This window comes from Engraulis encrasicolus, chromosome 14 (genome assembly GCF_034702125.1).
Source record: "Engraulis encrasicolus isolate BLACKSEA-1 chromosome 14, IST_EnEncr_1.0, whole genome shotgun sequence".
Classification (NCBI taxonomy): Eukaryota; Metazoa; Chordata; class Actinopteri; order Clupeiformes; family Engraulidae; genus Engraulis; species Engraulis encrasicolus.
Window position 1 is genome coordinate 40,941,261 of NC_085870.1, and position 12,837 is coordinate 40,954,097.

General features: G+C 41.3%; 1 protein-coding gene across 1 annotated transcript; it reads right to left on the bottom strand.

Moving 5' to 3' along the window:
- Positions 1-419: 419 nt before the first annotated feature.
- LOC134463323 (uncharacterized) lies at positions 420-4,090 on the bottom strand. The gene is made up of 5 exons (XM_063216526.1): positions 4,063-4,090; positions 3,836-3,969; positions 1,199-3,497; positions 1,021-1,075; positions 420-874 (listed from the first exon to the last, which is right to left on the bottom strand). The coding sequence occupies exons 2-5, from the start codon at positions 3,967-3,969 to the stop codon at positions 738-740; spliced, it is 2,625 nt and encodes an 874-aa protein (XP_063072596.1). The 5' UTR covers positions 4,063-4,090; the 3' UTR covers positions 420-737.
- Positions 4,091-12,837: the final 8,747 nt, after the last annotated feature.

Here is a 12,837-nt window from a genome sequence, read left to right on the forward strand (position 1 = left end):
TTGACTTGACTAAAGAATCACTTTATTCTACAATCTGTCGTGTGAGTCCTCAGTGTGTGTTGCCATTCATATTGAAACAATAAATGCTTCGGCCAGTTTCTTAGGAGTCCAGACCTCTGTGTAGTACAGTGTAGTGTAGTTCTCCACCAGAGGTGCTCCGCCAGCTACATACACACAGGTCTGGTTTGAAGTACCCGCTACATCAGATAAGCGGTTTCACCAATCATATGAAAGGATTTTTGATGAAAGCCATGACTTCGTATAGCTGAAAGCTTATGGCCATAGTTTCCGATTCTTCGCGAGAGCCAGTTTCCCTGACTTTGGCCTCATTCTGATTTAGGCTACTTGAGGATCCGACATTGCAAATTACTATGAATAAAAATTAACAACATCAAACAAAAGAAGTGAGGGTTATTTTATTTTATTTTATTTTATATTTTGTTATTTTGTAAATGTGTGTTTGTGTATGTGTGTGTGTGTGTGTGCGTGAGTAGGATATGGAGTGGATGGGATTTGATTTTTTTGGTTGGTTGTTTCGACGTTTTGTTTTATTTTTATGTTTGTTTTGTGTTTTTATAAAGGAAGAGGGAGTATTGCTGGAGGGTGTTGGGTACAAACTCTGGTGAGGTGAAAGAGGATTGGGTGAGGTGAAACGTGTTGTGAGGTTAAGTGAAGTGGATGGTGGTGAGGTAAAAGGGGTTGGGTTGAAACGGGTACTGAGGTTGGCTGGTCAAGTTTCAGCTTGAGCGTCGAAAGCAGGCGGTGAAGATATGGTACCAAGGGCGCTTTCGAGACTTCAGCTCATCAGCAGCAGGCACAGCGGTGCCTGAATCATCAGATGGAGCGCGAGGAGCGGCCGTCTCTCCCTGCAGACCTGCTGAAGAATGAGGAAATAAGAAGTTGAGTAGCCTGTAATTAACAACAACAACAACAACAACAACAACAACAACAACAACAACAACAACAACATCAACAGAAGAAGGAATCAAAACAGTGGTCAGTAAAAACAAGACACCTTACCTATGTTGGAAGCGCTGTTAACTGGAGCAACCTTGGAGCTGCGTCTCTTTGGGATCTAGGAACAGATAAGGACATTAGGACAAGCTGAAGTCTAATACACGTACTGTATTATTATTACCCAGATGTTAGAAACAATAAATCATATAATTTTACAAGTTTAGCAGTTTTTTGTAGGTACCTTTAGTCTCCATTTGTTCTTCCTGGGAGTTTGGCCACCTGCTTCTGCAGACGCAGGCCTAAGGGAGGAGGAGCCACTTAAGGCAGACGAAGCAGCTGGAACTTCTATGCCATGCTTGCTCAACAGTTCCTCTCTCAATTTCATCAGCAACATGTCATCAAATGATTCATCCTGGGCATTCTCTGCCCTCCTCAGAACAGCCTCCGGTCCAAACTTCTTCACCAAGAAGGTATCCATGGTCTTGTAGATGCTCTGGATATTCACATTGCCGAGATACTCCTGAAAGCTTGGCGATCCTCCTGAGGCACTGGTGAACTCGGCTAGAATTTTCTCAGTCAGTTGTTGTGACATCACCATCTTGTCCTCAGAGGCGGTGTGTGCATACCTCATTTTGGCCAGTAGCCTCAGCAACAGCACAGTGGTGAAACAGCCATTATCCTTTCTGTCTTCATACACGGGCAGCCAAGACGCAGCAGAGGAAGGCCTTCCTGTGCTTGTAGTCTCTGGCTCATTGGTGACAGATGATGCCTGAACCTGAAGGTCACCTTGCCGATTTTGTGCCACTGAGTCCTGGTGCATAATATCCAGTTGTTTCTGGTCAGCAGAGCTTTGGTCCATGCTGTTGGATGCTGCATCTCTTACACTGTCCTGAGGTCCAAGTGCAGCCGCAGAATTAGAGTTCTTCAGTACTGCGAGCAGCATTTCGCTTAATCCTCCAGTGTTAGGGACAGTCTCACATGCATCGGATGAAGCAACATTCTCTGGGGCATTATGGGCCACCAGCGGGAGGACGAGTGGCTGAAGCAAATTCTTGAGGGCCCTCTCAGCGTAAGAATAAAGTGCCTCAGGAACTTTTGCAGCCTCTGGTAGGGCAGATGAGGTCTGAAGAACATCATGCACCTGACCAACAAGTTCCTTGGCAACTACGTCAATACTTTCACTAGAAGGTAGCTTTCTCAACATCATATCATATCTCTGTGGGTCATATGTATCTTGGTCATAGGATTTATCTCCCACTGTGGCAGCTTTGGACAAGGAGGGGGTATGGCTCTTGACGTTGTCAGCCGGAAGGTTCGACATCGAACAGCAAGAGGATGTAGAAACTGCTGAATGACAACAGGAAATACGCCATTCAATACTCAACAGTTCTTCTCTCAGTTTCATCAGCAAGATGTCATCAAATGATTCATCCTGGGTATTCTCTGCCCTCCTCAGAACAGCCTCCGGTCCAAACTTCTTCACCAAGAAGGTATCCATGGTCTTGTAGATGCTCTGGATCTTCACATTGCCGAGATACTCCTGAACGCTTGCTGATCCTGAGGCACTAGTGAACTCGGCTAGAAGTTTCTCAGTCAGCTGTTGTGACATCACCATCTTGTCCTCAGGGGCGGTGTGTGCATCCCTCATTTTGGCCAGTAGCCTCAGCAACAGCACCGTGGTGAAACAGCCATTATCCTTTCTGTCTTCATACACGGGCAGCCAAGACGCAGTAGAGGAAGGCCTTCCTGTACTTGTAGTCTCTGGCTCATTGGTGACAGATGATGCCTGAACCTGAAGACTGCCTTGCTGATTTTGTGCCACTGAGTACTGGTGCATCATATCCAGTAGCTGATGGACCATCAGACTGCTGAATGAACCAACAAGGCTTTGATGTTTCTGGCAAGAGCTTTGGTCCTCCATGCTGTTGGATGCTGCTGCATCTCTGACACTGTCCTGAGGTCCAAGTGCAGGAGCAGAATTAGAGTTCCTCAATGCTGCGAGGAGCATTTCGCTTAATATTCCAGTGTCAGGGACAGTCTCAAATGCATCTGGTGAAGAAACATTCTCTGGCGCATTATGGGCCACAAGCTGGCGGACGTGTGGCTGAAGCAAATTCTTGAAGGCCGCCTCAGTGTAAGAATAAAGCGCCTCAGGAACTTTTGCAGCCTCTGGTAGAGCAGATGAGGTCTGAAGAACACCATGCAGCTGACCGACAAGTTCCTTGGCAACTACGTCAATACTTTCACTAGAAAATAGCTTTGTCAACATCATATCATATCTCTGTGGGTCATATGTATCTTGGTCATAGGATTTATCTCGCACTGCGGCAGGTTCGGACAAGGAGGGGGTATGGCTCTTGTCGCTGTCAGCTGAAAGGTTAGACATCGAACAGCAAGAGGATCTTGCAACTGCTAAATGACAACAGGAAAGGCGCCATCCAATATTCCTCCTGAAGTTGGCCACGGCCTCTCTTATCCTGAGCAGAATCTGATATCCAGCATTAACAGGAATCGCAGGTGAAGGACGTCCAGCACCACAACTGCCATCAGACATACAATGAACGAAGACATAGAGTTTAGGACGATTGCACATTATGTATATACTACAAACACCTGTTTTCAAACTGGGAACACTGTTGATGGGCCAGACCAGAAACATTATTTTCCCATTTCTATCATTGGCTTTAGTTCTATTTTCAGCTTTTGTTAAATTACAGGTTTCCTGATTTGCATTCAGCTTTTGAGTGCATCTATTTTGTCTTGCTTTCAAGTGATAAACTAGGCATTCATAAACACTGGTACTAACTCATTAAATGAGATTTTTAGTGATAAAAGGTTTCATAGCATCTTCTGAATTACAGTTCTTTTCTGATTTCACCTGGAGGATAGATGTGAGATGCTGTCCAAATGATTTTTGCCATGCAGAACAGCTGGTAAAATCACTGTAATTGAGCTGAGGCTGACAACTCTCAGGATGGACTGACAAAGTTCAATAAACTGGGTCCTTGTCATCTGTGGTAAAGAAAAATGTGGTTTAAACAAAAACAAACTTTATACCACTTTGGACAAATCATTGAAACTATTTGCTGAAATAATGCTACTCACTGAAATTTGTAACGTGTTGCAAAAGGCCTTCCATTCCCTAGGGCAGAATATACAATTGAGATATTTTAAGAGAAGACACCTAATGTATGTAAATAATATGTGAAGTGGGAAAAAATAATATAAAATCAACATTCAGCTAGCAGGTAGAAAAGACAACTCACTCCTCCGTGAGATTAAGTACATATTCCTGTAGCGGAAGTGAGCCAGGTGAGCGTGGTAATGAACCAGGTCCAGGCTCCTGTGGCACAGGATCTTCTGTGCCTAACAATATGTAAAGTACATTTCCCTTAGATTCACCAATTTCCTTTTCTAAATTGATCGATTTATAGATGTTTACTATAGAGTATGTGACATTTTTAGTAACTAGTTTTTCCAGAATTCATGCTGGGCATTCACACATGTCATCTGGCTATTGCATATTTGTCACAACCATTAACATCTCGTCTTTCAATTTCTTTATTCATTATGAAATTAAAAATATACACTTTTCCTTCATGAATAGGTGGATTTTCTCCATGGCTGCCATTTTCAATTACTAGTCATAGACAGACATCTTTGAATGCAAATCTTAACATATTTTGGCCAGACCACCTGATTACTTATTTACAGTGGTGCTCATATGTTTACATACCCCAGCAGAATATACGCTTTCTTGGCGATTTCTCTCAAAATATGAAGGATTACACAAAACCTTTTTTTTCACTCATTGCTAGTGACTGGCTTAATATATTTATTAGCAGTATTCTGTGTTTATTCTTTCAAAAGCATGATCACAACCCAAACTACCCAAATGACCCTGTTCAAAAGTTTACATACCCTAGTTTCTGATGCTGAATATGGCCCTGTTTAACATCAGGGACCGCTCTAAATTGTTTGTGGTAGTTGTGGATAAGGCTCTTAATGATCTCTGATGACAAAACGGCACATTCTTCCTGGCAGAATGGTTGTTTCCTATAATAGCTTTGGGTGTCTTGCTGGAACCTCACATTTGAGGTTTCCTCTGAGTGGCTCAATGATGTTGAGGTCATGAGAGTGAGACGGTCGCTCAAAAACCCTCATTTTATTCTTTCTGAAGCTAATGATGGGTTGATTTGGCTTTCTGTGCTGACATATTGTCATGTTGGCATGTCCAAACAATGGACCATGTGCAGATTCAAGGCTGATGAGTGTCAAGTTTCCTCCAGTATTTATCACGGGGCAATGTATTCATCATTCTGTGAGTATGGACCAAAAGTGTAGTGCATTTGTAACTCAAATGTGCCCATGACATCAGTGGTCCATAACCAGGTTTCACAGAAGGGATGGTGTAACTTTCATCATAGGCTCCGTTGACTGTTCTCCAAATGGTACTGTTAATAGTGGCTGAAAAAAGTTCCACATTGATCTAATTTTTCCAAATGACTTTGCCACATGCATTCTGATGCTTCTCACTATGCTATTTGGTGTATCATGCAAAATAACATGTTTGCATTTTTGTAGTAATGGCTTTCTCCTGGCAACCCCCAACAGCCCATCTTTCCTCAAGTGCCTCTGTCCTGTACAGTTTAGAACAGGGGTGTCCAAACTTTTTTTAGTGAGGGCCGAATACAGGAAAATGAACAAGGGGCCGGGCCGCACTTTAGCGGTGACATAGCCAATTGTGTGATGACCGGTGAGGTACCAAATACACAAGGGAGACAAAAGCTGTCTGGTAGCCCATGATTTAGGCTATTTCCAATATTTTCAAGAGGCAATGTAAGAAAAGGTAACAAAAATTGCATCAATATTATTGTGTCAGTGTATGAATTATCCACATGTACACGGTTAACAATTAAGCTTATTATTAATTGTTATTAATTATTATTAAATTGATATTTATTATTGCCTACAATCAATCAATGCATGTTTATATGCTGTGTTATTTGTATTTAATTCTTATTATAGCCACCACTTGCTGAAGTGCCCGGGCACTTCAGGGTTTAATATGAAACTTGTGCTGATCCAATCAAAACAAGCGCCTCTCTCACACACACGCACGCAGGCAGGGATGAAAACAAAAAGGCAGCTCTTCTCTCTGTGCCTCCCTCAGTTTAAATGAGCTAGTTCTGTCGTAACCTAGCATGTTGAGCTAACTTGCTACAGCCAAAGAGGCAATTTTAGAGGATGGATTCACAAAGCAATCAAAAATAATGTCACTTGTGCGAAATGTGCTTACAGTACAGCATGATACTATTCCAACTGTGGGTTAAAGTTACGAATAAAAGTGCTAAGCAATTGCTAACGCTAACCGCTTTTCAGTTTGGAGTGTTTAAAAGCAGCTGTTGCCGTAACTGTCTCCTATTATTTGGTGACGGACGGCGCTAACATAACAATGCCATAATATCATTACTACCAAACCGCCGATTACATCTTATTTTAACAAGGTGATGAAAAAGTACCCAAACTACCCCGGCCCCAATTGAAACTTGAAAAATATCTTAGCATCATGCTTTAGTTCCCAGCCTGTCATCCTGAACTCAGTGTGAAAAGGTCTGGGTTCCCATGCATAGAATTTTGCAAACTAGTTCATCTGTGTTTGTTAGAAGGCATTGCTCATTTGTGGTCAAGCCAAAATATTTCCTTTGGATGCAGCAACTTATTAGCAACCATCATTTTCCCCTTGTTTCTCTGATAGGACTACTACCGTAACAAACAAGAAACAACTAGCCAGGTGGAAGTGGAGAAGTTTTAGCGGGTGGCGCCACCTGGTGTTCAAACTCAGAATTGCAACAGAGTTACAATGTAGGTCAAATGTAATGTGCGGGCCATGTTCAGTCACATTTTAAAAATCTGCCGCGGGCCAATAAAAACGGGCTCGCGGGCCGGAGTTGGCCCGCGGGCCTTAGTTTGGACAAGCATGCTTTAGAACATTTTTTCATGTTGTCCTACATTTCACCTGAAGTTATTTTTTGGTTGTCCTATGCCTCCTGAACAATTTCCCTTGCAATGATCATTGCAATGCAATGATTCCCTTGCCCATTGGCTTGATTCCAACCAAACCCCTCATATTGCATTTCTGAATTCAAATTCTAACAGTGCCAACATGACAATATTTCGACGCAGAAAGCCAAATCAACTCATCATTAGCTTCAGAAAGAATAAAACGAGGGTTTTTGAGCGACCATCTCACTCTCCTGATCTCAACATCATTAAGCCACTCAGGGGAAACCTCAAAAGTGAGGTTCCAGCAAGACACCCAAAGATATTATAGGAAACAACCATTCTGCCAGGAAGAATGTGCTGTTTTGTCATCTGAGAACATTAAGAGCCTTATCCACAACTACCACAAACAATTTAGAGCGGTCCTTGATGTTAAACAGGGCCATATTCAGCATCAGAAACTAGGGTATGTAAACTTTTGAACAGGGTCATTTGGGTAGTTTGGGTTGTGATCATGCTTTTGAAAGAGTAAATACAGAATATTGCTAATAAATATCTTAAGCCAGTCACTAGCAATGAGTGAAAAAAAAGGTTTTGTGTAATCCGTCATATTTCGTGAGAAATCGCAGAGAAAGCGCATATTCTGCTGGGGTATGTAAACATATGAGCACCACTGTAAATGTTAGTTTATTAGGCCTAAGCTTACTTAATATTTATGAAAAGATCAAATCTGTGAATGGCCAGCATACATTTTGAATACTAAAATTACTAAAATTACTGTAGCCTATATATTAAAGATTATATTGAATATTGAAAAAAACTAACCTTTCTTCATCGTCTTGAAGAAAACACCTTCATTAACTATAAATTCAATTTTGTCATTGCAAATTGCTATGCCTTCTTCAGGAACAAATGCAGAAATAGCAAAGAATCATACACTACAAATGTGAGTACACCCATGGAATGATATGTCATTGCTTACATCACAATGGTAACCACTGACAAAAATCACAGCAACATGCCATAGCCCATTGTTGCCTTTAACAATAGAACTCTCTTTTCTGATTGGCTGGTGGGGGAGGGAAGTTCTGACAATATAATATATATTTCATTTATCTATTTATTTTTATGGGCTGTGTGTGTGTGTGTGTGTGTGTGTGTGTGTGTGTGTGTGTGTGTGTGTGTGTGTGTGTGTGTGTGTGTGTGTGTGTGTGTGTGTGTGTGTGTGTGTGTGTGTGTGTGTGTGGCAGAAGAATGTTGTTCTGAGAAAAATGCAGAGCCTCTCTGATAACCTAATTGTCACCAAAATTGTAATGACCAAGGGTACGTTTCCCCAAAAGGACTTAAGACCAAGTACTACGTAAGCTTACATGTAACCAGGGCCGTAACCAGACATTTTCAAATATAGAGGTCAAATACTGCATGCTGTACTTACTGAACATTTAGAGTGCGTCAAACTCTTAAGTTTGTTAACTTAATCACTACCTTGAGGATAAATGGGGGTGTCTTATTCAGACTGAATGTATCATTGTTGATCATATATGAATATTCATCATACATACATTTTACGTTACTGAAAAAAATACAGAGGACATGAACTCTGTGTTCTCAATGGTAGTTACGGCCATGCATGTACCATATGAGGGAATTTTTACACCTAGACCACTTTTAATAGGGTTTTCACACCTGGTCCCCTTTAAGTGAACCAAACTCGGTCCTCTTTAAGTGGACCAAAAAGCGAACCGACAGCAAAAGGACTTATTGTGAGTGTATTAGAAAAAGAACTGGCTGATCTTTCTGGTCCTGGTAGGCTTTTATGGTGTGTTACTCTTTTTTTATCACACCCGGTCCTCTCTGTATAATGTTCTATGGGTCCTCTAGAGGCCTCAGAACAGCCTCAGGTCCAAACTTCTTCACCAAGAAGGTGTCCATGGTTTTGTAGATGCTCTGGATCTTCACATTGCTGAAATTTGGCAATCCTGTGGCACTGTGCACCGATATTTATCTGGCCTGCAAACCTCCCCTGGAATTCAAAGACCGCACAGCCATAAAAACAACTACAGATGAAAAATCATATTCAGACATTGGACACGATAGATGATCATACAGGAAGAGTGAACTGAAAAATCAATTTAGTAATATAAAATAGAGGTGAACTGGAGGTTAACGTTGCGCACAGAGAGAATGTAAGTCAAATGCTATACTGGTTGGTGCGAGAAGTCACACACGATACTTTTGAGTGATAATAAGTCAAGGAGAAAGACGGTCAGTCCCTTCAGAGCTCCCTTGTCAAAAGGAACATGCGGCAGTCAGAACAAATGTCTGTCACTCAAGGAGCTGGGCAGGGTGGGACTAAGACCTGGGACCTGGATGAAGATGACAGAGAGACAGCTAGGTACATATCTCAGTCCCCTTTGGAGATGACAGCAGCTTCTGATGTGCTATACCACAGTGGCACAGAGGACCCAAATTGAAGTTATTTGCGTTTATTGTCTCTAGAGTTAAGTGACCTGAAGTAGACATGGAAGGTGACGTCATTGTCAGGGGGGCTGCCGGGGGTGGACAATAGAGGTCGGTTGTAGCGGGCCCATGGAGAGAGGGGGAACAAAAATTGGGTTCTCATTACATTGTTGACGGGGGGCAGGCAGGGGGGACGAGAAAAGCTGTCAGACGCCTTGGGCACTGCATCTGACTGCTGCTACCTGACCACTGGACTACAATGGACTATCTATAGGCTGGACTGCACTGTGTGTAGTACAGCATAGCCTTGACTTATTTGTATTCCGCTACATAGTGTCGAACATAAATGGATGGCAGAAATGAAGAAAGATCTCAAATGGAACCTTGCATTGGATTCGAACATATTTCTTATGATAGGCTACTAACAGTTATGATGTGTTAGACTAATCTTTGGCCTTTTTTCTCTCGCCACAAACACCTCTCAAGCATCAGACACACACAGGATGACAAAGTGGAGGATTTAGTAGCAGAGTTCTCATCAGATGACACACCAGTGGAGTGGCAAAGGTGAAGTCATGCAGTCCATCCTCTGGCGCCAGCCCTGTGGCACTCCAGACCGTTGCTCTTGTGCTGGGCCGTGGGGTAGTTGACTTTCTGGTGACTCAGCAGACAATGCTGTCAATGTTGTCAGTTTTGCTGCCAGAACTTCAGTCCATCAAGCAGTTTTCCTGTCTGCAGTGGCGGCTCTGGACCAAAATTACCAGGGGGGCCGAGATTGGGCCAATGTGTTTGTAGGGGATATAAAAGCTTAAAGGGGTCAGTTTTCTCTATTTTATATGCATACATTTTTTTAAATATATATTTTCATTTATTTTCAAATTGATAATAAATCATTGGCTCAGTACAGGGTCCATAACAAGAACAAAGAACATTTTCTACAGATGCCCTGGCAAACAGTCTAGAGAAGCTGTGCCATTCTCCCTGGGTACAGAGATCTTACATGTGTCTACAGTCTACTGTCTACCTGTAGGGCATGTGTCTTTTTATGTTCTAACAAATGATTTATACACCAAACCTTTCATTAACTTCGCCTGTAAATGATGACTGAATGTGTTACATACAGTAGATGTTCAGCATTAGCAAAGGCCGATGGGATAAGAATAACATAACATGTGTAAAAGGAGTAGTTGAACATGGCATGAAGACTTCTTAACATTTTTTTAAAGGAAACTGCTATGTTAGAAATGTGAGGTTTTGGTACATGGTGCTGCTTCTATTGCCAACTGACGAGTTTTGGTGACACCCTGTTGGGTTATAGGCCTTTTATTGACGAAAAGTAACTGTCCATAGTAATTTGCTGTAGGCTTTTTGAGATCACATTAAGATTTTTAGATACTTCACTCCAATAATTTAAAACTGAAGAGTGAGAAGCACCCATGCGTGAGGATGCAATTTACAGCAACCTGGCTGACAACTCCAAGTGTGTCTTAAATCATCATTTTGTGGTATTAGTAGTAAAATTCATCATTAGGCTATTGTATTTTGCAAGAGAAAACATTCACAATTAAAACAATATGGGACGTTTTATGTGTCAGTGATATTTTAATGGGATTTCCCCCTGTTACTTGCTGGTTGATTCTCAGCTTTGGCTACTCTAAAATTATGACAAATGCAATGTAATTTGCAATAACAGTCTTAACCCTCTGGTTGTGTTAGAAAGATGGTTATGTTCATGGTGTTAACGGTCAAAATTGACCGCCTACACAAAAAAGGTAATAATACATTGATTAAAAATCTGATTTGCATATTTTGTGATTAATACCTTTTAGACATCCTTTTGAAACATTTCCAATGTGATTTAAATGTTATTCTGCTTTGTTTTAGTGATTTGTAGGCTTTTTTTTCTTATCTTGCACCAATTCGTTTTATTAACCCTCTGGAGTCTAGGGCCTCTCAGAGGCTTTCAGGCCGTTTGGAACACCTTTACTTTTTTCAAGTATTTCAACTAACTGTAAACATCTATACTAATGTGGCACATATTGTTGTATTCTGAAAAGCCTAACAAAAAGAATATGAGGGTAAAGTGAATGTAATATAAACTGTATATAACTTTGGGAGAGGTAAATTAATGGTCCGGTCATTTTTTGATCGAAACACCATGAATGTAACAAGTTGGTGTATCTTCCACAACTCTTTAGAAATTTCATTATATTTCATTTTGACCATGTGAATAGGTAATCTGGAGGATATCATGAAGTATGATGAAAAATAGAGAAGTTATTTAAGAATGAGGTTTCAAAACGGTCATGAGAATCTGTAGGCTAATGCTCTTGCAAGTTCTCAGCGCCACAGAGCCCTTAAAAGGACTTGTGAGAGTAAAAAAAAACCAAGATATTTCCTTGTGCTCACCAGATACTTTCTCGTACAGTTTCAGGTGGGCACGCAAATGTTTTTTCTGGTGGGCATGAGAAAGTTTCTGATGCCCACACAAAATGTTCTGGTGGCCACGAGAAAGTTTCTGGTGTGCACAAGAAACACTTAGGTATTTTTTTTTACTCTCAAATGTCATTTTAAGGGCTCGGTACAGCACTTGAAATGTGTCATTGTACAATGAAGCATTTTTTTTAAGATTGAAACATTGCCCCCACAACATTAACAATGCAATGCTCTCATCTTGTCATTATTCGCTGCTCATGCCCAGTTTTACACAAGTAGGGGAGAACGGGGTTGGTTGTCACAAGTTATGGTTGTCACAGACATCATAGAATATCTCAGCCTCTTCTGGTCGCTCATCAAAACCGTTGACAAAGACCGGTTTGTAATTAGCATCATATGCCATCTACATTGGTAGTTGAGGTAAAAACATATAACCTTAGGTGAGAAAACATTTGTGTTTCACATAAAAATGAACATTTCAAGAAGTCTAATGTTTTGCTTCTCACTCATTGCACTATGGGTTGACATCAAAATCAGTAGGCCTATAGCCATTTGAAGAAGAGAAACCTATAATTTTCAGAAGTTACATTTTTTCAAGTTTGCAGATGATACCACTGTTATCGGTTTAATCACAAACAATGATGAAACAGCCTACAGGAAAGAAATAAACAACCTCATGGAGTGGTGTAGAGGAAACAACTTGTCTCTGAATGTGTCCAAGACAAAATAATTAATAGTTGACTTCAGGAGGAAAGAACACCAGTTTGAAACCATTAACCTCAACGGTGAGACAGTGGAGAGGGTGAGAGACTTTAAATTCCTTGGCGTTACCATCTCAGAAGACCTCACCTGGGACAGTCACACACAGCGCATTGTAAAAAAAAGCCAGCAACGTCTGTACCACCTCAGACGATTGAGAAAGTTTGGGATGACACCCAAGATCCTGAGGTCGTTTTACAGAGGCACCATTGAGAGCATTCT

Bases quoted from the DNA above. Each gene is read 5' to 3' on its own strand.
- LOC134463323 (XM_063216526.1), bottom strand. From the start codon at position 3,969: ATGACAAGGACCCAGTTTATTGAACTTTGTCAGTCCATCCTGAGAGTT. The intron at 1,076-1,198 runs GTACCTACAAAA...ATCTGTTCCTAG, and splicing joins AGAACAAATGGAGACTAAAG to ATCCCAAAGAGACGCAGCTC. The intron at 875-1,020 runs GTAAGGTGTCTT...ATTCTTCAGCAG, and splicing joins TAACAGCGCTTCCAACATAG to GTCTGCAGGGAGAGACGGCC.